At 46.1% G+C, this 24,836-nt stretch overlaps 5 protein-coding genes across 10 annotated transcripts; 2 read left to right on the forward strand and 3 right to left on the reverse strand.

Moving 5' to 3' along the window:
• Positions 1-769: 769 nt before the first annotated feature.
• Positions 770-4,148, reverse strand: slx1b (SLX1 homolog B, structure-specific endonuclease subunit). Its single transcript, XM_023832440.2, has 6 exons — positions 4,049-4,148; positions 3,118-3,299; positions 2,800-2,851; positions 2,283-2,612; positions 1,680-1,898; positions 770-1,416 (listed from the first exon to the last, which is right to left on the reverse strand). Exons 2-6 carry the CDS (start codon positions 3,288-3,290, stop codon positions 1,387-1,389), a joined length of 804 nt encoding a protein of 267 aa, XP_023688208.1. The 5' UTR covers positions 3,291-3,299; positions 4,049-4,148; the 3' UTR covers positions 770-1,386.
• A 356-nt stretch (positions 4,149-4,504) lies between these two features.
• LOC111854503 (bolA-like protein 2) lies at positions 4,505-6,051 on the forward strand. The gene is made up of 3 exons (XM_023832500.2): positions 4,505-4,694; positions 5,388-5,485; positions 5,768-6,051. Exons 1-3 carry the CDS (start codon positions 4,632-4,634, stop codon positions 5,865-5,867), a joined length of 261 nt encoding a protein of 86 aa, XP_023688268.1. The 5' UTR covers positions 4,505-4,631; the 3' UTR covers positions 5,868-6,051.
• Positions 6,052-6,744: 693 nt separating this feature from the next.
• On the reverse strand, positions 6,745-10,051 carry LOC111854455 (uncharacterized). The gene is made up of 3 exons (XM_023832407.2): positions 9,021-10,051; positions 8,290-8,646; positions 6,745-7,887 (listed from the first exon to the last, which is right to left on the reverse strand). Exons 1-3 carry the CDS (start codon positions 9,631-9,633, stop codon positions 7,343-7,345), a joined length of 1,515 nt encoding a protein of 504 aa, XP_023688175.1. The 5' UTR covers positions 9,634-10,051; the 3' UTR covers positions 6,745-7,342.
• A 2,354-nt stretch (positions 10,052-12,405) lies between these two features.
• On the forward strand, positions 12,406-13,576 carry sst5 (somatostatin 5). The gene is made up of 2 exons (XM_023832514.2): positions 12,406-12,628; positions 13,284-13,576. Exons 1-2 carry the CDS (start codon positions 12,497-12,499, stop codon positions 13,467-13,469), a joined length of 318 nt encoding a protein of 105 aa, XP_023688282.2. The 5' UTR covers positions 12,406-12,496; the 3' UTR covers positions 13,470-13,576.
• A 438-nt stretch (positions 13,577-14,014) lies between these two features.
• trip6 (thyroid hormone receptor interactor 6) lies at positions 14,015-23,878 on the reverse strand. 6 transcript variants are annotated; one of them, XM_023832512.2, is made up of 11 exons: positions 23,740-23,878; positions 23,221-23,278; positions 21,456-21,663; positions 20,993-21,129; positions 19,281-19,394; positions 17,986-18,549; positions 17,772-17,862; positions 17,494-17,663; positions 16,740-16,918; positions 16,519-16,639; positions 14,015-15,937 (listed from the first exon to the last, which is right to left on the reverse strand). In XM_023832512.2, the coding sequence occupies exons 3-11, from the start codon at positions 21,652-21,654 to the stop codon at positions 15,806-15,808; spliced, it is 1,707 nt and encodes a 568-aa protein (XP_023688280.1). In that variant the 5' UTR covers positions 21,655-21,663; positions 23,221-23,278; positions 23,740-23,878; the 3' UTR covers positions 14,015-15,805. The 6 variants fall into 6 exon arrangements, with proteins under 6 accessions (XP_023688280.1, XP_023688279.1, XP_023688277.1 ...); XM_023832511.2 differs by having other exon boundaries at positions 23,574-23,878; XM_023832509.2 differs by having other exon boundaries at positions 23,365-23,878.
• Positions 23,879-24,836: the final 958 nt, after the last annotated feature.

Consider the following 24,836-nt stretch of genomic DNA (forward strand, 5'->3'; position numbering starts at 1 on the left):
GGCTTTTTCAGGCATCACTTGCTTCCTAGTTTGCTTCATAGTGACCTTGTTTTTGGACCCTACGGCAGCAGGAGGCATTTATAAGAAATACACAAGTGTGTAAAAGTTGAATATAAGACCATTTTCCCATCCCAATGTCTCACAGACTCACACTCAGTTTGTGGGAGCTTTTTGTTCACTGGTAAATCAAGGTAAGGTCACATAACCCATGAGCAGCATTTGTGCTAATTGATAAATGTTTACCCATTGATGGGTTACTGAATCAAATGACACCCTGAACCACCATGTCACCCAAGCTTACATCAGTACACACAGCAAAGTGCTGTGTAAGCGGAGTCCCACTCCCCAGAGTAAGTCAGGGTGCACACTGGTGATCCGTAGCCCATAAGTACATTTTTGTGTGTGTGTGTATGTGTCAAATATATATATTTATATTCCTTTACATTTATTTAGCTTTTACGTAAAGCAACATACAACTGAGAAAGCATGGTCTGGTAATCCCTGGAGCAAGGGCCCAACAGTGAAATCACTCCGCTGACCCTGGGATTTGAACCAGCAACCTTCCAAAAACAGGCACAGAAACCTACCCCACTGAGCCACACACTGCATATTCCAGCTCCCAGTGGAGATGACCCAGCACCTCTCTATAAAGTATAACGAGAGACACACCACAGTCCAGAAACACTGATTATTTAGCTAGTTGACATTTCAGCTAATATATATTAATCTGCAATACGCAGCTTTTATTTACAATATAACACAAGTCCACTTTAAATAAAAACTGGCATTGGCCATTTCATTTATTCTGTTAATTTAAAACCTTGTTAAAATGTTTTTTCTTCCTTTTTTTAAGAAAAAAAAAAACTATTTCCACTGAAGAATGCTCCTCCACATTTAACTCGAACAGCAGCTGTTATGGTTTTAAAAAAAATCCAAATTATTTGTATCTTATTTGTTTAGCAGATGCTTCTATGTGAAGTGAAGCACATCTGAGAAATCAGGGTCAGCCAGTCCTGGAGGAATTCAGGTTAAGGGCCTTGGTCAGGAGCCAAATGGTGACATCACTCTGCCAACCCTGGGATTTGAACCAGTGTCCTTCCTGTCACAGACAGAGTCCATAAACTGCTGAGCGACACACCACTCCCATTTGAGGAAACTTACTTGAAAATTAGGTACTAATCCGAAAATGATCATTCCTTCTTCCACAGGTTCAATGTGGGTAATACCCTGAGCTTCCTCATGTGGGCAGCGCGAGTTCTGCACCACGGTGTCTCTCTGAATGCCCTGAATGACAGAAATGACGAACACTCCGGGATGGAGACGTGGATTCTGAGTGGAAGCTGGGCAGAGCTACGAGTCGGCAGGTGGATTCCGGCGGGACACCGATCACACCTGCAGTTCATCTGCCCAATGTTCCTGTAAACCACAAGGAAAATGGGCGAATGAGAGGACAGAGAAGGGAGCTGCATCTTCTGAAACGGTCTCATGCACTGTCCAGCTAACGCCTACGTTGCGCAAAAATACTTGTCGATGAGCCTGTGGTACAAATTTCTTCACTTCTTCCAAATCAAATCCACATCTTTCAACCTCAAGGGAATTAAAAGAAAACACAACACAAAGATCCCTTGAGGCTACCCATAAGAAAGCTTTCTGGACCCCGTCACGCAATGAACACTCACCCGAGATGTTGCAGACGATGCGATTTCTTCCAGGTCACCATAGCAGCCAGTCTTGTGGCGAATCAGATTGCCCCACAGCATAGAATGGCGGCAGCCTGGGCATTTCCCCTCCACAGGAAGTAGATGGGAAGGTTCAGACTTCAGGAAGTGCTTCGCCAAACAGATGAGGTGAGCGACCATCTCACAAGAAGGACGGAAACAGGACACCCTGTCTGCAGCCTGAAAATGAGAAATGTTCAGCAAGGTAAGAAAAAGCAAACAGGAATACATTATATTTACACAATTTAGTTTAAAATTACACTGAATCCAAAAGCTTCCCCCAGTAATTAAAATAAATGCAGCATTTGTTTTTTCACATGTTAAATGCACGTGTCTGTTCACATTAGAGGAGGATTTGGGGTGTAAGGACCTAGCAGAAAACCTTAGGCAAAGGCAATGTGAGATTTTAGTTCTACAGTCATATAAGGAAGAGTACAAAAAAAACCTCACTCAGTAATTTGCATCATTAGATCCTTTCAGCAGACTGATGTATATATGCTGATCTTGTGCATCCAGTAGAGCAGGTTTTTCTTAGCCTAGACAAAGGCTCTGCTCCTTACTCACCTTAACCGCGTCCAGGCAGAGGTGGCACCTCCCTCCTGGCCCCTCCTCCCCCCGCTCCTGCTCTGTTGGCACCGGTGGCTGCTGCTTCTTGGCACGCACACTGCCAAAGACCACGGGCACATGGAGCGGAGGCTGAAGCCCGGGCTCAAACTCCAGTCGGTACTCCTGGCGCAGCCAGCGGGCTGTGAGGGGCAGGCGGTTCCACGGCGCCACCTGGAGCATGTGGGACAGCACGCGCCAGTGGAACTGGAGGCTAGACTCGCGGCGTGATCGGCGGCCCACGTGGGAAAGGCGCCGGGAGGAGTGTGGGTGCTGCCACGCCCATTCGAACTAAAACCAGAGGGGACCAACAGTCAACTCATATACAAAGACTCATAAACAGAACGACTGGACAGTGAGACGGAGAGACAGTGGATTTTGAACAATAGGGAAGAACTTCGAGTGAACAGGCTTTCACAGTTCAGTTCCACCAAACTGCAAGTTAAAACCTGGTGAAACGTGTGAAAGGAACACTTACCCTCAAAGCTGCAATGTCAGAAGGAAAGCCATGAATGATGAGTATCATCTCCCTGCACAAAGTCACAGAAAAAAACATGACCCTTCCTTAGAAACCATATTTCAGGCATCACAGGCATTGTGGGGGAAAAATAACAATGGGTAAAATAAGTTTTATCAATATTTAAATTCTTCTGAGGTATTTAATACTATCAATAAAATCAAAAATGTCATCAAAGCTGGTTCCTTGGCTCCACGAAGCCATGCTTCTAGCACATAGGAATCCATGTAGAGTACAGCCGGCCTCCTGCTCAGACGGAGCCGCTGCTTCGCTCCTCACCACGGCCCGCGGCCGCTCGTCCTCTTGGCTCCTCCCTTGTGTCGCCCGGCGTTGTGCTGCCCGATCCGGCGCTCTGGGTTCACGGTGAATCCGATGTAGATGCGACCCTTAAACTTCGGGTTTGTACAATACAGCATGTACACCCCGAAGAAGCTCTCCACTTCCACGACCATCTTAGGGCACTAATAAACACAAATGAAGAATGTTATGTTTTTAAAGTCATGCCTTTATTAAAGTATTCTAGTAAACTCGATTAGATCTGATAAACGTTCCACTGTCAAATACGTGTATCGGAATAACCACATCTACCAACAAAAAACTAATCATCAGATCAATAAATAGTAAAACACCATCCATGTGAATCAGGTCACCACTATTTTGCAGCATTAGACAGAAATATCTGGATACCTTTTAAATAATGAAATAAGTGACATCAGTCAATAAACTTGCTCATAAATTGTGCTAGTATGTGATGCATATCAACGTGATTTGAACGGAACATAAATATATAAGTCATGTACTTATCTTACTCCGGACTGCCAACTTGCATGGATCTGCCGTGACACTCATGCTCTCAGATTCACGCAAGAAATCTTACGTCAAATCTATATTATTCCATTATAAACCTAATATTGGTTGCATCAAAAGCGGTTTGCAAACCCTACAGACTATTTACAAGGTAAAATAACTCTTACACGCATGCCATGTAAATCCGTGCGCAGACTTGACTCTAATTGAAAATCTCAAGCTAGCTAGCTGACCAAACCTGGCTACCCTGCATGATACCGATATTCTATTACTTTTTTGCAGTACGACCAACGAGAATGATATTTCATCTGAGGTTATGACCCATGGATTATACTTGTACTTTGAAATAATCATTTATATATTAATAAAGTTGCACAACAGACGCCTTTAAATCATTACAAACCTGCACACACACCAACTGTTAGGTCAAAATGAATTCGCTAACTAAACAACATTTTAACAGTGCACCCGGCTGATCCATTCGAAATACATCCTGTGGGCTTGTCTGTTTCTTTCATTGCCTGATTATAAAGTAGTTTGCAGGTTTTCAAAAAAATATATAAGTATATGTTTTTCATATATATAAAGTATTATTTTCGCTTTATAATTCTCAAATAAATAAATAATAATATGAAATATTCTATCTTTTAAAAACTCAATCCAGAAATTTTATTCAGGCGCTAAAAATAGACAGGTTCAGAAGAAGAGGACCCAAACAAAGAAGCCATATTTTGGTTGGTGTGAAACCCTCCTGGCCCCGCCCTATTCTACTTTGAGGACATTTGACTGGTTTACGGTAAGAACGCGACGGTCTGTTTTGAACATCGTGGGTTACTATTGGTCAGTATTGTTTAAGGCCCGTCTTAGAAGTCGCCAGTTGATGATTCTTTCTGGAACTTCCTCAGCCGGCGAGTATATTGCTGTGTGATATTTGCCATTATATCAGAGGACGTTTTAATAGTAATACACGATTTATTCTTTAAAGCATGGCAATAACAGCAGATCACGTTCGCAACAAACTGACAACTGGCGTTGGAGCAGTGCATGTGGTATGTGTGTTTAGTGAATAAGCTATATACTGAAAGGCCTTAATCTTCTGACTGACTGAAGTGATGTGGTTAAAACATGGTGTCCATTGAATGTAACGAAACGGAATTTGAAATATCTGGTGAAACATGTGTTTAGATTAAAACGCAGTCAGTTTCATCATTTAATAATGTATGCACAAGTATATACGTAATTGAAACATTATGGATGTGGCTATGGAATGCTAGATAATGAATAATTGTATTACATCAAAAAAAGTAAATGTAAACGACTAATTGTCGTTTCGCAATGTGTACATAGGTTCCAACATAGGTTGGAAAACACCATTATCACTGAATATTAGCTACTGTTATTTCGCTAAATATCCCGATTACTTAAATTTATTTCAAGCTATCAAGCTAATTCAAGTCAATTCATGGAAATCTCCATTGCTCGGAATATTTACGTTTCAAGTGCCCTTGTCATACTATTTTTTTTTCCTTCACATGGCATATGCTCTAAAATCAACCATTTATTTTAACCGTTATAGCTAGCTTGATTTATTTTTACTTTTTATTTTCCTAACATCCGCATTTTTTCTGTGTTTTTATATTATCGAATATTTGTTGCAGCTTTGGTAAATATGTCATTGATATTAAAATTATCTGGCATTATTTATGCACAGTGCCAGATTATAAAATTATCTTGTCTAACAGGAAGTGGAAGATACAACTGCGAACAGATGTGCTACCAGCTTCAAGGTACTAGTGGTGTCACCAGAGTTTGAGGGCAAAACACTTTTGCAGAGACAAAGGTAAGGAGACAAACAGGGATAAACAGAATAGTCAGTGCAGAGATGACTGAGGAAAAAATGGGATGGAAATAAAAGTAAACAAGCGAATGCAGTTATTCAGAGGCACTGTGTGATCTGCATCTCAAGGTATATGTGGAGGTAAATAATGAGGAAAAAAACATTAGAAAATATTAACTTGAAGAGAGTGCAGAGTAATGAGACAACAAAGGTGTGGGATCTCAGGGGTGCTGACTGGTTGAAGGGCTCATTGGCATGATCGCTTTGGTCTTCCTCATCATTTAGGATGGTGAACAGCTGCCTCTCTGAAGAGCTGAAGGACATTCATGCCTTTGAGCAGAAGACACTAACACCAGAGCAATGGGAGAAGCACAAAGCCCAGTGATCACCACACACGCATGTCAAACCCATCCAGTCTTAGGGAAAAGGAATTGAAGCCCTCTAGAAACAACAATTCCGTATCTGCAAGATAAACTCTGTTGGAATTGAAACATATACACCTTATGATGTGGTAGTGTACTGTTGTTTTTTTTACATATATCAAATGTAAAGTAAAAAGATTACATTAACATGAATGTGTCTGTGTGTATTAATTTGCACAGCGTTTCAGTTTTAGAAAGGTGACTGCCTGATCAGACCTTCTACACAGCTAGCAGTACTGCTGATTATCCATTATGCTACATGTATCACATGATCATTTCAAGCTCAAGTGTGATTCTTCAGCATAATGGCAGCATTCAGAAAGATGCAGCTTGATATGTGGTAGACAAGGGTGTAGATGTGTTTTTGATATTTCTCTAAATGGAAGACCAAGACTAAAGGGTAGTGCATACTTAACTTTTCCACATGTGCTTTTTGGCTGCAGATGGTCATGCAGGCAGAAGCTTGTGTTCATACTACATTTGGCTGGGGATGATATTTTACCAGACCAGGAGAGGGTAGTTGTTTTGCAACAAACACATAAAAGCAGAGTAGTGAAATGGGTAAACTTATGAACAGTTTTAAAATTGTTAGTCTAGGCTTGGGCATTATGATGGTAATAAGACCTACCACAGGAAACTGAAATCCCTGCAACAAAATTAACCGGAACTAATGCTCCAAACCACAGCTTTCTCTTTTTTCTTTCAAATTCATCAAATTAGAGTATAGCTGTTCATTTTAAACTGCAAGGCAAACCAGAAAATCTAAAATGTATTATTACTTAGGGCAATCGAATCAAATGAATGTACACATTTTCAATTTCAATGTTTCAGTGGTCAAGCTTTATAAAACACAAGGGAATATCCACAGATTTTTTTTAAATTTATTTTCAGGAAACTTTCTGAATTCTGGAAAGGAATACGGGGAAACATCCATGTGTGTGTAAAAATGTATAAAAGAATAAAATCTTAAGTCTAATATACATTTAGAAGACCTTCCTAAACACACCTGACAGAACACTGACATGCCTAGTTCTGTGGGCTTAATCACAGCAGTAACATCACATCATCATTTAATCTGAAAAATCACCACCAGGCCTGCTCAAGCTCTCAGCTGGAATACCTGCAGCAGGTCCAGCTGCCTCTAAATTACCTCTAAGCCTCTAATTTCCGAAATAGGAAAAAAAAACCTAAAAAAAATCTGCAGAATGTTTCAAAATCTAGTCGGATATCAAGAGGCCCATTTCACTGGCGCTACATGACATCCCAGTCGTTTAGCCATGTTGTGGCCTACGGTCAAATCGTTGAGTTTTATTTTCCAGAACCAAATGTTTGACAAACATTTGGAGCTCAACCCAACAGGACTGTGGCTCTGGCAATCCCATATGCCCGTTTTCGCCTCTCTCAGCCAGGCCCACCCCCCCACCATGTGCCCACCCCCTCAGTTGACTGAGCCAAGTCCCTCCCGCGTGTGCGAGCGCTGGTGGAAGCGGAGCCCCCCACAGTTGCGGAAGGTCTTCCCGCACTGACTACAAACGTAGGGCTTCTCGCCGGTATGGATGCGGAAGTGCCTCGTGAGCGCCCCTGAGTGGCGAAATCGCACACCGCACACAGTGCAAGCGTAGGGCCGCTCGCCAGTGTGGATGCGCAGGTGGGTCTTCAGGTTCTCCATGCGGTTGAAGTCACGGCCGCACTGGGAGCAGCGGTAGGGGCTGCGGCCTGGCGGAAAGGCCTGCCGGCGCCCCCTCCTGGCCGTCGCCTTGCTATGCCGCTGGCTGTGGTGCCGCCGCAGCTCCCCTGGCAGGTGGAATGCTTCCCCACAAATCCTGCAGACGTGAGCCTGGTGAGCACTGCCCACCTGCATGCCGTAATGCTCCTGGGGGACGGGCACCGCCGCTGCATCCGCGGGCTGGTAGGGGTTCGAGAAGGGAGGGGGGAAAAAGCTGTCTGGGGCTGCAGGCTCTGGGTTTGAGACAGGAGGTTCACCTATGGGGGGGGTGGATGAGCAGGAAAGTACCAAATGGGAACTGGTTAACTAAAAAAAAAACACAAACCAACCAATCTGTGGGAATATATTCACAAATACACTACATCTACATTCCATGTTCCAACAGCTTACCTGTTATAGAATTTCATTTACAGAAGAATGGGGCAGCGCAGTGGGTCTATATCTGCCCATGGCTGTGTGTGTATGTGCGGTTTGCACGACCAAAGATACCTTGTCTGTGATATTCATCACTTACACTCTGCCTCAGTACAACTACACTTTTGTTGACGGAGCTCAGCTTAAAGCGTTCAATAGGACTAGAACCTGTGCATTAGAATCCGCGACCCACTGTGACAGGCAGACGCAGAGGACCGTCCCCAGAGGTGCCCCAGCAGACTCACCCAGGGAGTGGCTGGTGCAGGGAGCAAAGCGCTCCGCTGCACAGCCCGGGTCCAGCTCCAGGGGCTCAGGCCTCCAATCCTCCAGCAGCCTGGACTGCACCAGGGAGAGGGTGTCGGGTTCAAACTTATCCCCTGCCACTTCGTCGGAGCCAGACTCGAACTCGGGGGCATTGCCCGGATCTGACTTCTCTTCCTTCACCTTGACCTGCTTGATTTCACAAGTATCCATGGCAACAAAGAGAGACGAGGAAGAGGATGAGGAGTTCAGTCTGGCCGCATCGTCCGTGTTCTCCCCGTCCAGCTTCACTGCCACCACGTGGTCTGCAGGCTCCTCGCTTAAACTATTCCCCTTGGTAGCTGACCAGAGAGATGAAACAGTTTAACGATCAAGAGCTGGACAGTATGTAGTGTTTCAGCAAATCATTTTGACATTCTATGAATGCAAATAGATAAGTAGATTATTAATTGCGTGTAAAGGGAAGATGGGAAAAACAGTCCTAGAGAGGTACCGAGCTTATCAATGGCCGTAACCATGGAGTCAGCATTGGCGGGGGGGGGGTTCCAAGGCCGTAATTATAATATATATGGGGGGGGGGTGCATTGTGAGTATATCTGAATACTGGGGTGGGGGTTCCCTCCAACTATAATTACGGCCTTGATTATACAGACTAATTTTTTTTAAAAAAACTTTCCTCCAAACTATGGGTTAATGAAAGGCAATAGCACCGTACCTGAGAGATCGCCCAGGACCTGATTCGCTACTGGGTCTCGTAACTCCTGGTCCAGAAGGTGAGCGCATACCCGCCCATCCTCACGGATCTCACTGAAAGACTCGGTGTCTGCAGCCACCAGGCTGTACGGTTCCCGTAGCGCCTCGTCCATCGAGTCGGCAGCAGCCTTCGAGGTTGCAACTTTTATTTTGTCTGCAGTCAGCCTGCCAGACTTGGCTGCCTTCGCTTTGCTGGAGATGTGGGGCTTCTGCGCTTGAGTGGCCGTCACCAGCCGCGCTTTACTCTCATCCCCCAAACTGCACCGCAAGGCGTCCAGTTGCTGCTCGGCCGTCTGTAAGCGCATCTTCAGCGTCTTGTTCTCCCGCAGGGTTTCGTGCATCTGATCGCGCACGTCCCCGAGCGCCTGGCCGACCAGCTTGGTGATCTCCAAAACGGCTATCTCTACGGCCACTTCGAAGGCGCCGTGTATGGTCGCCGCCAGCTCGTCCTGAAAAGAAAGCGACACTTCGCAATTCAGCGGTGACCCCGCAGTCGTATGGCTGCGTGTCGACATGGCCACCTTGCTGTCCCCCTTCTTCTTTATCCCGGGACTGGTCGTTCTGTCAAGGGCCATGTCGTCGCATGATACCGCCGCAACACCGCGCGTTAACCCGGGGCAGCTATCAGCAAACAGGAGATCCGCGATACAGCCGCGACACTTCTAAGGACCTGGACTTCGGGAGTCGGCTACATGCATGCTATGCAGTGGTACACGCCGGGCAAAGCGACACTCCGTGCTCAGCAGCCGAGCAACTTATCAACAGAAGCCGCACGGAAACAGATCGCCGAATTTGGTCATTTTGTTAACCACACTTTGTGTGACGGCACGCAGAGCCCCGCTAACTGGGTACTTCTCCCAACTCGCGTGATTCGTCTTAGCCCCATGCAAGTTTTTGTGATCTTAACTCATAGCGATCTCTCTCTTTTTTGCCTCAAAAACCGCTGAACTTCCCCTTTCCTGTTTACAATCTTGTTGGCCGACTAGTTTTATTTACTGGGTAACAGTAACCTTTAATTTAACCATTCTCAATCTATACATAGTTTTCCCTTGGTATTAATTTACTGTCAGAATCCTGTACATAAAATTGAAATGTTTGATCTATATTTATACAGAAAATTAAAGTATCCTGCCACACAATGTCATGTTAATACCTATGGTCCAACTCTGTGATATGTTATAGTTGACCGAGCATTATCAGTGCGTTGGTCCTATGCACTGGAATGACTTTCTTTCACCGGCATGTATTTTTTCCCGGGCTGGAAATAACTGTGCTTAGAATAGGCTTAGTGGGTAAATGCTGATGTACGCTTTCTAACAAGTGCTACTGAAAGTACGCTGGCAATCTTTCCTGGTAAATCATGTGTGGTCAATATGTTTGCCTGGTGCAAGTAGTATTCATGTTGTATTTAAAGTACCAAAATCTGTAAAATGGCATAGTATTTTTTCTTTTGTGATTTTGATTTAGCCTTATACTATTTCTGAACCTGGAAATATAATTTCAAAAATGTTACGGACCCTGACTTTGTAAAGCTATATGTTGGCGAAACCCCAGCTGTTACTCTAAGATTTTCTTCCCTGAGAAACCAGTGAAGGGGTTTCTCCCAGGTCCTAGCGCCTCCCATCAATCGCTCTTTGTCCCTTTTTCATTTACTTAAAGGTGTTGCACATAAAGGTGCAATAAGCAAAGACAACTTTTTTGTCCCCACACAAACAGCCTATGACCATTCAAAATAATACTTTTAATGTACTCACGTAATTAAAACAAAGCTGAAGTGGACCAAATTCAGATGGAGACAGTGCCTTCAAAGACTGTCTCCAAGTGATGTTTTTTTTCCAAAAGGATTCCAGAGAACTCCGAACAATAATTTCAAATAGTTTAAATATTTCTATACTTGCAAATATAAATGAATTAATAAGGTTGTGCTATGATGCAGACCAGAAGCACTCTTCTTTTTAAATTGCCTGACCTTTACCAGAGTCCATAAAGGGCAGGTGGAAGTTAAGGAGACGGTGGGAAGTAATTCACACGGGTGTATTTATCATCCCAGCGTGCAGCCACTGGCACTGACAGCCTTTTCTTCAGTCAAAATGTTAATGAGCGCCAGGAGCTGTTTGCCGGGAACAAGCAGTGCGTTCGCAGTGGGAGAGGAGAGTAGAAGCACAGGAAAAGGTCACCTGTCCAGCTCTTCTGGTCGGTGTCTCTCTGTCTTTAGTGCTGTTGATGACAATAGTTCCCATCAGTGCAGGTATGACCAAATGGAACTTAGAAGGTTCTTTGTAACGAATCCAACATGTTTCAGCCATAAGAAAACATAAAAACACCACTTTTGCAGCAACCTTTTCTAAGAGCAGGCTCCAGGGTTTTCTGTCGAGGTAGAGCAACTCATTTGCCGTACCATACTTGGAAATGTGGCAACAGAACCCAGTGGTGCTGTAAGGGGGGGGGGGGGGGGCAGTTAAGATGATTCCAAGGCCCCGTGAGCAACAAGGGCCCTACAAAATTTGGACTTTGGAACAAAATTATGATTGGTTTGCTTTCTTTGGGCCCAAAATTTCCATGACATCCCTGACAGAACCAAATGAAGTTTCCCAGATAATCTGGTAGGGCTTCTCAATCTCTGTAGGCAGTCCAATCAAAACCTTCTATTATTAATTTACTAGAATCACTGGAATCTCACAAGAATGAGAAAATAATTAGCCAATTATTCAATAAAAGGCTTTTCATTATATCTGGAACTTTTTCCTTATATCTTCGTGACATTTTTTATTTTTGAGCAGGTCTTAGAATGGTAATTTGAAAAACATTTCGCACATATCTAGAATATAAATACATTACATTGATGATGTTACATTAAATTCCATTCAGATTCTGCCCTTTAAGTGGGACACTTTAATTTGTGGGGGGTGGGGGTGTTGAAGCTCAGGAACCGGGCAGGCAGGCCAATTAACATTTGAGTCACTTCTTGTCACGAGCAACTAACAGTGGTGACGATCTCACATTGACACATGCGACTTACCAGCACACAGGCGGCCTTAATTGTTATGGACGTAGAGTTCATCCACTATTTACAGTTACAAGAGTACCTTAAATTAAATGAATAGCATCTCTCTTTATTTGGGCAGGTGACGGGCACTGCCACAACTCCCAGGACCCCATTCTCATGGTTCCGTATTATTTCCTCTCAAAATCAAAGTCAGTCATCATGACATCACTGGCTTTTTCCTGATGACAGATCACCATCCTCATCATCACTTTTCACACTCATCCCACCTCCGCAATCCCTCGCAACCAATCAGGTCTGCTCATTTGCCAGCTAGAGGGGTATATATATAGCGAAAGAACTGGCTGCACGAAGCCAAACCCAGTGTTTAGGAGTTCGCTGTATGTTTTGACCGCTTTCATCGTATCAGATACCCAGGTCACCACAGGGAGAAGATGTGGCGCTTTCAGCTACAGGTGCTGCTTGTGACTCTCTTTGCATCGGTCCTACCGCCCATGGTGAACGGGGCCCCACAGAGAGACGCCCTGGACGATATGTCACAAGCAGAAGTCACTGAAGACAGTCAGGTGAGGGGGCTTTCCGAACGATAGGAGCGACGACTGAGGAAGTCCTAGGAAATCCTGAGACTTCTGAATGATCATCCACATTATCAATGGCAGCTTTGTAAGTTGCCTTCGTTAGTGTGTCCATCCATTACTCTCGAACCACAGCTCTGCTGTATAGCTGAATGCAACAGAAGGTTGACCTAATACTGGAGAAATACTGGTGCTGTCGTGCAATGCGTACAGAATGGCACTTTGGATCCAGCCTGATTTTATGGCAAAATTTGCAGGGTTCTTTTACATGCCAACATGAGTGCATATACAGTTAGAGTGTCCATCAGGTATTTTGTTGAGCGCTATTGGAAGAAAATCTGTATGTTATGCAGTTAGCATTTTTAATTACATTGCAGTTGTTAGGCTCTCTTTGAATGTGATTCCCAATTTCCTACTGAATGCTGCAGCATATCAGCTTAAATTTTGAAAATCCAAGCTTCTGGCTTAGGTATTCAGAGTTGTACTTGTAACCTAAAAGCAGAACTTTTAATAGGTTTATATAAATATTGATATACTTAAAATACCTTTCTGGGCTTACTTCATTGTTAACATTGTCTGATATAAATCTGCCAGCCCTGAAAACCAATGTGATCCAGTGTCTGATTAGTTGTTTGTCCATTTTCAGGATTTATCCCACATGCTGTTGCTGGAAATTTTATCCAGTGTAATGACTCAGGTGGATAACGAGGTCATGCCTGGGATGAAGGAACTGGAGTTTCAGCGGAAAGCGGTACGTCAGTTGCCGCTGTCTCAGCGAGAGCGTAAGGCTGGCTGTCGGAACTTCTTCTGGAAGACATACACCTCATGTTAATCTACTATGCGATGTAATCCGTGTGTCAGTTATTTCATGACCCATTTGAGTCTGGTTATGTTACCTGTTTGAGATGTATAAGCTATTGTAAACGGCATGTTTTAATACACAACAAGCTTTGCCTAACTTCACTGGTGCAGAGATCTTTCTGTTCACCTTTGTGGTCAGTCTTCTTCCATTTAAATAACTGCTCTTTATTGATCTATAGCTGATGGCATCTTTAGGTCAGTTCCCTTTCTCTAAAAAAAAAATAAAGATAAAAGGAAAAATGCATCCGAGCTGGATGTGAGTCATTGAAGAAAGAGCGACTAATCTTACGCAACCAGTTGCAAAGAATGACCATCACCAACCTCCGGTAGCTACTGTACAATGAAGAGAACTTTTTTTCAGTTTAAAATCTGCTTCAAAAGCAGGAGCAGTATCTAATCCATGGTGGCGTAGTCAAGCTGAAAGACAGCAAGGCCATGTAAATGTGTGGTTCATTCTGGAAAGCGAGGGAGTATTCAAGAAAATTAGGAATCCATCAAAGACCTGAAGACACTGCATAAAAATGAATGGCTTTATTAGGAGCTTCCTACAATCAACTTAAGCCAAAGCTAAAGACAATTGCCTCAAACAGCCTGCAGCTATGGTTAAGGTCCTTTATGTGGGAACAAGCACACGCGCTCAGCCCTGTAGCGAGCAGCATGCCAACCACAAGTTAGGCCCACGAGACACAATCCATGGGTGAGAGCGCACCTTCTGGAAGATGATGGGGAACAGGCACGCCATCAAGACCGGTGGACTGTCCTACACCATCAGACGCTACTCTACACTCCCCATTGAAAGGCGAACACCCAGTCGGTGCGGGAGCAGAAAAATATACCACAGTACTGGAGAAACCTAACAAAATTAACTCCACTAAAAGTAAAACACGTAGCTCAAAATAATATCCTTAATGAAAAAAAATGCAATTACAAACAAAAATGAGATCTCGATGGAGGCTATCAATGTGAAATATTCCAGGGCACAGAAGGTTCTAAAGTCTTCCCTGAGCTTCCAGTCTTAACATTTTCGCATCGGCAGGGTCTTTCGCACCATTCGAAGAAACAATTTCTGTGACATCATCACTCCAGTCCAGAAAAGGCATCTCCAAAGCACAGATTTCTGTATACCTCTCACATCTGCCCAAGGATTAAACAAACAACCAAAAAAAACTATGCAAAATGCAGCAACAAATAAACTGACTCCAACAATAGTCAACCAAAAAAATGAAACCTCTTTCAGCTCTATGCGACTTATAAAACTGGAAAAAAATAACACACATTAACATGACTGAGCAATCAAAAGAGAACCTTCATATTCTACACTTCTAAATGTAGAAAACAAGGATCTCAGTTACACTAAGTTGTTCCAAGTACATTCTCAGTGCTCAAGTTCCATGTCAGCAAGTGCTCCTCGCCCACTAGATTCCACTGAAAAGTTCTGATAAAAAAATAATAAAAAAAAAAACATAAAAAAGTGACATTCTACACTCTAGGAGAGGGATTCATCCCAAATTTAGAACAAAAAAGCCATATGACTCACATGGACGGGGAAAAAAGCAAAAAAACAATAAAATAAAAAATAGTGTTGGGCTCAGAGAACATTGTCCATTATTAGCAGGGCACCCCCCCCCTTAAGGTGTTTCTGTGACTTTATTCCAACAGCAGACAGTGCCCTATCCCATAAGCCACTGGAGCTACCTTTACAATCACATGACCGGGGCTAGTGACAGGATGCAGACTTTACATCTAAAGGCTGGACACCTCTCAACATACAGCACAGGAACCTTTTGCTCATTCGTGTAAATCCTTTCCATGGTGTACCTTAGATCTATTACGTTGCTCAAAATATTAGCTCTGGTCTTCTACCTGTACGGACACTGAATATCTATGAAGCAGCTGATTAGTGGGACTACAAATTTGTATGTGAAATGGGTCTTACTTAAATTTCAGTGCCTCCTGCAGGCTGCAGATTAAAACTGCAGAGGAACAGGACAGGAAACACAAAACCATGTAGCAATTGAGCAGGTAGCCATTAAGATGGGCAGCAGGGTTGTACCCTCCCTCTACCCACAGATATACAAACCAGAAGGGCCACTTCAAGGCAGCCGGAGGTGACGACCAGGCTTTTGTGGAATAGCTGGCCTGACAATGACTTTGAGATGGTCTGGTGCCCATGCATGTTTTTGTAGCCCAGTTAAACTGTAACATCTTGGTCAGCAAGGGCACTGTCTTCTCCTGGGCAGGAAGGTTCCTCAGCAGAAATGAAATAGGACACAAACGGGGGCGTGAAACGGGGGTGTCAGGGCGGCGCTAGCAGTCGGTGGAGATTTTGGCAGACAGGTCCTGGATCCGGCGGGCGCTGCAGCTCTTGCACAAGATGTGACCGTCCAGTGGGTAGCAGCCGCGCCCCTCCCCCTCCGACGACAGCAGCAGGCCGCATTCCTGGGGGGGGGGGGGGTATCAGCCAAAAGCCACTGTCCCCCTGCCTTCTTTATCCTACTTCTAGTCAAGTCAGGAAGTTGTTACCTGGCCTGGTAACACCATCATTACCCATAATGAAGTGCATACTAGAACTATCACACTATTATGCAGTGAATTATCCTGCGTAATGGTAATAAAGAATGATAAACTATATTAAAAAAATCACTGATGTAATTCAGGGGCCTCCTGACAAACACATATTACAGAATTTAAATCTCACATCTACCCTGGGGTCAAATTGACCCCCAAAGGCACATGTTAGGTGACTTCTCATAGTAACATAATTGTTATGGGAGTGTGTAAGAGTTAAACTATACCTTTGTCGCTCAGCCACATGTAACTCTGGTTGCCTTGTGGGTTTAAAAATAAAGTTCCCCAGGATTTTGTTTTTTTTGACGCACGCCCACTCTTGGTGAGACGGCATTAAGGCTGCCAGACAGCCGGGGAGACCCTCGTTAACTGAGTCAGACCCTATTCTGTAGGTCCCAGGATGAAGCCTGAAGCCCATGGGGGGGGGGGGGGGAATCACACACACCACTCACCTCACACATGTAGCAGTTGACGTGGAAGCTACGGTCCAGAGCTACGATCCTCACAGTCTCCTCCTGGCCCGGCTCCGGCATGATGGCCTGACCACACACTGAGCACCGTGGGGCGAACTTCCTGCAGCGGGCGGGAAAGCAGACGCACGTACATGGAAGCACTGAAGGCTTACATCACATGCAACCCAGCACCACCTCCTGGCCCCAGCCCTGCTCCTAACCTGTGGAAGTCGTCAATGCAGTGGATCTGCGAGGTTGCATCCACAGTGAAGGGCACGCCGTCCAAGCAGCAGCCGCACACCACGCAGGTGAAGCAACGCGGGTGGTACGCCTTGCCCATGGCGCGCAGCATGCGGTCCAGGATGGGCTGGGAGCACTTGGTGCAGCGCTCCAGCGTGCTCTGCAGACACAGGGCAGGCCAGGATTCTCATCGTGAATAACGAGACAGAGGAAACAAAGCAGTGGCACTGGGGTACAGAGAAACATCTGTCTGCTTATGGGGGGTGGGGGACTAGTAATGGCGAAAGGAATCACATGCTGTATTTTCTAATCCCACTAGATGGTGCTCTCTGTTCAAAAGAGGGTTCAAAGCATGCCTCAAAGCAAGCCAAGAGCACCATCTAGTGGAGTCAAAAAATACAGCAAATGGTTCATAAAGCTTCATTTGGCCATCACTAGGAAATAACCAAGGCAAAATAAAACAAGACTGAACACAAGATGGCTTACGCAGCAAGCAGACAGACAGGCGCCCCCAAGAGGGAGAAGCTGGAATATGTATATAAAGGTATATAGGAGGGATACCAATGAGACACCACCCCAGCAAAAAGGGTGCAAAAATCACTTTACCTGCACAGGTTCTGAAATAATTAGTAATAAACAAACAGAATGAACTGGAAGAGTCCAAATTACAATGTGGGGGGGTAGGTTAAAAAGCATGTCACTGTGGGAAAACCACAAAGGGGCGGGGGGACTCACGATATAGCAGCTTTCGCAGTAGCTCTTCTTGTCTAGCGCGTAGAAGGGCTGTCCGCGCAGGCGAGTGTGGCATGTGATGCAGGTGAAGCAGTCGACATGGAAGACCTGCTCCATGGCCACACAGCCGCTGCCGTCACCCAGCACGTTGTTGCCGCAGCGTGCACAGCGTCCTGAATATGACCCCAAGAGGATGCAAGCGTGTCATCGACCCCACCACAAATCCGAACCCATGCTATTTAATAATCTGTTAGCAACCAGTGGGCTCATGTGGGGCATACCAAAGTACTCCTCAGTGTGGGGGTGATTCATGTCGTACACCAGTTTCTTAGTCAACCTCTCCAGCTCCTCTTCTGGCCTCGGTACAGCCCCCTAGTGGTTGGAGGTAAAAGCTATGGACTATAGCTCTATATTGCATGCAAATATTCTTACATTTGTTTTTAGGCTGGTGCACAGCTGATATGACCTGCCTGTAGGTGGCGTGTGGAACCTCACCTTGCCAGCGGGGTAGGTGGGCCCATGGCTGGGGGTTGGGGGCTGTGCGTCAGCGCTCCTCTTTGGCAGGGATCCCTGGCTGGACCGGGGGCCTGTACCAACAGCACCCCCTTTGTAGACACCCACGGGCTCCTGTTCCCGGGCCGAGATGGGGTACCAAGGCGCCTGTCCTGGAGTAGCTTCAGGGTAGGAGTGCGGGGTGTCCTGTGGCCGAGGCGGAGGGGGGGCATAGGCCTGCTCGGCGTGCTGGCCCGGCTGTGAGTAGGTCACCGGCTGCGCTGTCCTGACCTGCACGCTGAAGCGGGGGCCCATGGGGGTGGAGGCAGTGCTGTAGGAGGCCGGCACGGGCTGGGGGTACTGCCTCGGCGGGGGGGAGTAGAGGTACTCCTGCTGGGGGCCAGTGACCGGGGCTTCCCCGGCATAGGGAGATCCCAGATGGTATGGGGAGGGGGAATATGGGCCATATCCCACAGAGGACCGGCCCAGGGGGGGCGTGCCAGTCTGGGCCACAGGCTTGTATCGCTCCGCCGGAAGGTGCTTAGTGTAAGGCACGTTGTCATACACCTGAAACATTCACATTTAATTTATTAACCAATCATTTTTATCCAAAGTGTCTTATGTTTGAGGAAGCAGGGTCAGCCAGTCCCTGGAGTGACTGGGGGTTAAAGGCCTCACTCAGGAGCCCAACGGTGACATCACTCGGCTGACACTGGCATTTGAACCAGCAACCTTCCGATCACAGGCATGGCAACCTAACCCACTGAGCTACATAGTGCCCCAAAATGGGTCAAACGGGAGACTCGCATGCCAGGCGTGTCGAGTGCCTGGATCACATGACAACATACATGCAGAAGAAAAATACCAAAACAGCTATTCATAGAGATCAGCAGCTGGACATGTGTTCAGACCCAGCAGAGTGGTGACACACGCATGTTAGGGGCCAATTTCATTCTCATCTCCTAAACTTTACTAAGATAGATAAACATAACAACATAAAAATTCATGAGCCTTATACAGATGAAGAAAAAGACATCATTCAAAGATAATAAAGCTGGCAAAAACCTATATTATGGACTTATAGACAATCAATTTACTGCTACTGATAGAATCACAGATACATAAATACAAGGAAAAAAGACAAAGAGAAAACTGCCCTCGTTTCAGTGGTTGCTATTCTTCCTGGAATATGAGTTGAAGCTGCAAAATTCAAATAATCCACATCCACCATGATTTCCTCGCCTCTGCGACTGGACACACAAGGTGGGGGTGCACCTAACTGGACCTTAACTGCTCACCTGTGTTCTTGAGTTCTGGGGGCGACTGTCCAGGTCTGCCAGCATGCAGGTCAACGAGTCGATCTCTGCATCGATGTTGGTGAGGTGTCCTCCAGGCTTGTCTGGACCTCGGTTCTGCAACGGTAAGCAAAAAGCTTTGATGTAGCTTTGCAAAAGAGCATAGCAAAAAAAGGCAGTGGACACTCAGAACATCTCACCATGTTTTTGGGCTGCAGACTTAAGAGAAACCCAGGCAATGCAGTGAGAACTCCACAGACAGCGAGCCGGGGGCTGGATTCGCGCCAGCGAGCCTGGAGCAGCCACACCGCCCTTTACACCTTCCAATTTTACACTCGAGAGATCATTACTCGCTAAGCCGCCCCCATTTTTACAACCCAGCATAGCCTGCAATCTCTCACTCCATCTTCAGGAAGCTCTCCGGCGCCGAACAGCACTCATCATGCAATGAATCACTCACTCCTCTCCTCTCCTCTCCTCTCCTCTCACTGCAGCAATCGCTCCCCTTCCCTGACAGGCTGGACGTTTTTGCTTACATCAGCAGATGGGCAATTCCTGGATTCACATCTCATCTGTCAGACCATTAACCAGTTTGACTGGATGCCACTCAGGAGAGTGAAAGGTTCTGAGGTCGTAACCGCAGTAAAGCAACAGACTAAGAATGTTTATATATATACACACACACACACACACACACATACGATATTATTATTATTATTATTTATATATATATATATATATACACACACACAATTTTATATTATATCATACAATATATATATATTATATATATGCATATAGTCAGAAAAACACCATCTATAAATGATGCAGAATAACCGACCCACACCTCCGTTATCTCTAGACAAGATCATCCTGGTGCTCTGCTACCTGACTGCACTGCCACCTCGCTTAAGCCAGACTCAGCCACAGATTAAGGAGTCCCTCCTGCTAGCTTCTCCCTGTCCTGAATACCTTAAAGCCCATCTGGCGGTCTCTGCAATCGGCTTCCCCTACCTGCTCACCAGGCGCCCATTACGTTGCTGTGGAAGTTCCTGGATCACAGGATGACGTACCTGCCCCAATTCAAACGGACGCCATATTTAAGTCTCGACTAAAGCCTAGCTCGTCTGCATGCCTGCAGCTAAAGATCCTGACTGCAAATTGGGTCCAAATCACTTTTTTTTTTTTGCGCACCAGCCAGCCAGTGGGGGCCCCTCTCCTATCACAGCAGAGGATGAACCGTTAGCTGTTCCGAGCCCCTTTTTCGGAGTTGACCTTCTCTGTTCACCCGACATATGCTGCCTTGTTCATCAGGGATCTTCTGTACTGCGTGTGGTTCTTTCTTCTCCGAAGGCGGCTCTATAAGTATGTATTAGGAAAAATTACGTCCCCAAGTGGTGATTGGTCTTCTCAGACCTGCTCAGGACTACGTGATCATACATCAGACCCGGGCAGCTGGTCATCGATAGCATCTACAGCGAAAGTCCAGCATATCTATAGGGCTTCCAGCGCCCGTGTTCCTTATCTCCTACCATGACCATGATTCCGTTCTCAAGAAAAATTTTCATTACATACAACACCCCACGTCTTTTTTATAAATGATTTTGGTTTGCTTCTTGGTCCTGTCTTTATTCAGGTGTTTCCTGACTTTCAGTTCCTTCTGGGGGGAAAAACCCTGCAGCGGGTCCAAGTAACACACTTTGTAAGGTGCAAACCTGCGAGCTGTACGGGCCCATGTGCGGATTCCAGGGGGAGCGGTCCTCTTTGGAGCCATAATAGTGGTCGCTGGACTTGGGTGAGAGTGGGCGGAAGCCGGGTGACCCAGAATCCTCAGGGAATGTCGTGACCCCTCCTGGGAACACAGACACATGGATGCTTTAATGTAAACAATACATCAAAGTTCGTTCATTCATTCAATCATTGATCCATCCATCCATCATCTATTTCCACTCGTCCTATACAGGGTCACCGGATCTAGAGCCTATCCCAGAGGCTATGGGCAAAAAGCAGGGAATAACCCAGGATTGGGCACCAACCCATCACCGGACTTAAAGTATTACGCATAATGTAAGACGAAGTGATTCGAATCATGCATTTAAGGGTCTCAGTAAGTGCGTTTAATTCCAGGTGAAAGGAGGTACGAAGGCTGCCTGACCCACCACGTCACCCAGGTCCTACCTGAGGGTCCCGCTGCCATGAACCTGGCGCCCATCCCGCTGGCGCTGCCGTTCTGGTCGTAGGCTCCGTATCTGGGCCGGCTTTCCCCGGCTACCTTCTGAGGGGGTCTGTAAAAGCCTGAGCCAGCCTGCGACACGTGAGGGCCGGGTCTCTCCGGACTTCCCATGGTCTTGGGTGGTAGCCAGGTCGGACCAGACATCTCTGAATTCTGCCGGGCAGGAATTCAGTGAAGTTTGTCAGCTGACGTTACAATACCTGCTGAAGGCCAACATTGGGATGTTCCTAAGCAGCCAAAGCTGACCCCCCTCCCCCAGCCAACCTCACAAAGACACTCCGAAAACATTAAACCTCCATGAGACAGTATGGACCTAACCCAGAAGTCTCCAGGCCCGCGATGACTCCATCCAATCCTGAGTTCTCTTAAATGTCCCTCCTTACCTACATTTTCCAGCCAATGGGTGTTCTGCTCAGGAACATGGAATGTACCATCCATCATTGGGGGTAGGAGTGGCTGTGTGCCACTGTTTGAAAATTACCCCCCCTACTCTTACCTGGTAACCCAAGGACAGTCCCATAGTGCTTGGTCTGATGGCAGTATTGCTATGGACTGGCCCAGTGATGCATCAAAAGCACCCATCCTACTGGCCTGACGGCACCACACACCGGCATGTTTATAATCGGGATATGGGTGGGGGAGTTGTTTTGACAGACCAAGAGAATTCTAGCAGTCGGAATAACCCATCTTCCGCTCCGTCCCACAGTCAGACAAGCACATGTCTGCAAACGGGTACACACACAAGATGACATACAACAGACACTACACCTCCCTCACACACCACAGCAAGTGTTTTAGAAACTCATACTGTCCCTAACAGTGCAGTCCATAACCAAAACACGAAACTGTGTAACGTTCTCCCACACAGCTCTCTAGGCGAACACTTGGTGACGTCTACCATTACAAATCATAGCATCGAGACTCCCCGTGTGCAGCACTACTGCACCGAAAAAACAACGTTTAAAATTTAGGCTCAGCTGCTCGGAGCACGTAATGGTGTAAACATTAATATTAGGACATGTTTCATAGCTAACCTGATCAATTCTGAGAATATCGTTTTCATTTTCTCCGTCTCATTTCTGCATGCAATAAAACCACAGGATCTTAAATAAGAGTCATAGCTGTGCCGTTACATTCATATGCCGCAAAGATAAAAAATCATGTCAAGGTTAACCGTTCGCCACCTTTTAAATTTAGGCTGATTTGGCATTCGTGCCGATTATTGAAGGAGACAGTCGGACGATCGGGGGTGTCGGTGGAGGCGCAGCACTTGCAGATGCCCACACCGTGCAAACTTCAGTCTCAAACGGACGAAGTGCATATACGCGAATCCGTGGATCGGCGGGCCCGGGAAGTGATCGCAGAGCCGGTCGAGCCTAAAGGCGCTGGGAGACAGCTGATAGGAGGCATCCACGCCTCGGGTTATCAAAGCGACCGACGCAACGATGGCTGACGGACGCGGACATTATGATTTAGCGGGAGGCAACTTGGTCACAAGAGTGACTCCTGCGGGCGCTTCATAGGCTTGCTAGCCTGTGCAAAACAGGACGGGATCGTGTAAAGTCAGCAATTAACTCAAAAGTGGATAGTTGCATCACTCCATAGCAGCACCGACAACATAACTGACGCGCCGGGGAGATGAGTCGTTGCAGATAAGTTGTTATACACAATCTAGAAAGTTCAGCTACAGTCGCAACACTCTTTCTGTACCTTTTAAATGCTGAAGTGCCCCTTTTCGCTACAGTCTCCTTGTGCTCACGTTTCTCATCTGCAAAAAGAAACACACCGGTAATGTAGCTAGAGCATACAGCAGTGATCGATACCAGATCAGGTTAACTGTTCTCTAACACTAACTTGGGAAGTAAGGAACCAGCCTTGCACAGCCTGACATGCAACATTACGACTTGATTTAAGCACGCCAGTCTGGATGACCAAGTTTGGCTGTTTGACGTCCGTTTTTTCCAATTATATAGACCGAGAAATCAAGCCCCAAAATGATGAATACTTGTTGACTATGTTTACTCAGTTTTGCCCGTAAATCTCCTGCTTGCCGCCACATTTACGTTTGAGTATCTCGCACAATCCTCCAGCACTTGTTGCGCCCCGCCAGACGTGCGAATTCCACTTGTCAATCCTTCCCTGGTTTCGCTCCCAGCCGGCACTGAACTCTCAAAACAAACTTTTCGCAGTTTGTCGGGCTTCCCTTTTTTCCGTCAGTGTTTTCCCTACCCTCTCATTTTTTCTCGGGGATTCTGCCTTTTTCCACAGGCCCGTGCTCTCGTCATCGCATTCCTGGCGCGTGACGTAGGCGGACGCGTGCCGTGGGAGGCCGCGTGTGTCTCTCCCACACTGGCCGCTGGCGGTGTGATGGATGGACGGATGGAGGAATGAACTGATGGATGATTCGATGGATTCCTGGACAAATATAGATGCCGCGCTGGCGCAGTGCTTAAAATATCCGCACAAACTATTTTTCACAAGACGTTAGTAAAATCAGGGGCGCATCTAACGCGTGTAGAGTTTTTTCGAATATTACCTTTTAATAGGATTGTCTTCTCTAAAAATTACATGTAACATTTTTCTATAAATATGTGCAACAGCTTATTTTTCAAATATTAACCTTTAATATATGGGGAATATTTATTTAGGTACATCCATCCATCTTCCATAGCTGTTTATCCAGTACAGGATTGAATGGAGCACAGGCCACATGGCCCATAGACGGGATGATAGTCCATTACAGGGCATATACTCACAGAGAATTAGCATTTTCGAAATGTCAAGGAACCCAGAGGAACTGCAGGGAACACATATAACATTGGAAAACTGTGCCCATTCTACCTTGGGGGAGGGAGGGAGGGAGGGGGGGGGCAGTAGGATGTAGGATAGGAGTCAAATCAAATCCCCACCTTGGAGGTTTGAGGCCTGTTCTCATTTGTCTGGGCCGATTTGTAAAAGTACCAGATTGTGTGAAAGGTGAATGATAATAAGCCAGGAAATGCACTGGACAAACTGTGATAAGCCATATTGGTGATACCGAGTTTCTTATCCGAGGCTGACATATTTACCTAGACGGGGGAGATCGCAGGGCCAGATAAGCGGGCTGTTCAGTAACCAGGGATCCCCCCCCCCACTCCCAACCCCCAGCTGGGTATCGGACCGCCTCTGACTGCCTTTCTGCTTCTGGGAAACAGAGCATGCAGGTCTTCTTGGAAGCACGGCTGCTGCTTGCAGGCAGAGGTGCTCCTGGAACAGCGGGCCGCCATCACAGCAGGTCGAAAAAGAAATGGAATCTGACGAAAACAAGTGTTATCTATAAATAATAC

The sequence above is a fragment of the Paramormyrops kingsleyae genome, chromosome 10, assembly GCF_048594095.1.
Source record: "Paramormyrops kingsleyae isolate MSU_618 chromosome 10, PKINGS_0.4, whole genome shotgun sequence".
In the NCBI taxonomy this organism is placed as follows: domain Eukaryota; kingdom Metazoa; phylum Chordata; class Actinopteri; order Osteoglossiformes; family Mormyridae; genus Paramormyrops; species Paramormyrops kingsleyae.

Coding starts and splice junctions, on each gene's coding strand:
- LOC111854503 (XM_023832500.2), top strand. CDS start 4,632: ATGGCAATAACAGCAGATCACGTTCGCAACAAACTGACAACTGGCGTT. Junction 4,695..5,387: donor GCGTTGGAGCAGTGCATGTG/GTATGTGTGTTT, acceptor CTTGTCTAACAG/GAAGTGGAAGATACAACTGC. Junction 5,486..5,767: donor ACACTTTTGCAGAGACAAAG/GTAAGGAGACAA, acceptor CTCATCATTTAG/GATGGTGAACAGCTGCCTCT.
- trip6 (XM_023832512.2), bottom strand. CDS start 21,654: ATGTCTGGTCCGACCTGGCTACCACCCAAGACCATGGGAAGTCCGGAG. Junction 16,919..17,493: donor ACTGCGAAAGCTGCTATATC/GTGAGTCCCCCC, acceptor CTGTGTCTGCAG/AGCACGCTGGAGCGCTGCAC. Junction 16,640..16,739: donor TGCATTGACGACTTCCACAG/GTTAGGAGCAGG, acceptor CGCCCGCTGCAG/GAAGTTCGCCCCACGGTGCT.
- LOC111854455 (XM_023832407.2), bottom strand. CDS start 9,633: ATGGCCCTTGACAGAACGACCAGTCCCGGGATAAAGAAGAAGGGGGAC. Junction 8,647..9,020: donor GGTCCTGGGCGATCTCTCAG/GTACGGTGCTAT, acceptor CTCTCTGGTCAG/CTACCAAGGGGAATAGTTTA. Junction 7,888..8,289: donor CTGCACCAGCCACTCCCTGG/GTGAGTCTGCTG, acceptor CCCCCCCCATAG/GTGAACCTCCTGTCTCAAAC.
- sst5 (XM_023832514.2), top strand. CDS start 12,497: ATGTGGCGCTTTCAGCTACAGGTGCTGCTTGTGACTCTCTTTGCATCG. Junction 12,629..13,283: donor AAGTCACTGAAGACAGTCAG/GTGAGGGGGCTT, acceptor GTCCATTTTCAG/GATTTATCCCACATGCTGTT.
- slx1b (XM_023832440.2), bottom strand. CDS start 3,290: ATGGTCGTGGAAGTGGAGAGCTTCTTCGGGGTGTACATGCTGTATTGT. Junction 2,613..2,799: donor CTGACATTGCAGCTTTGAGG/GTAAGTGTTCCT, acceptor CTCTGGTTTTAG/TTCGAATGGGCGTGGCAGCA. Junction 1,417..1,679: donor CATCGTCTGCAACATCTCGG/GTGAGTGTTCAT, acceptor TGTGGTTTACAG/GAACATTGGGCAGATGAACT.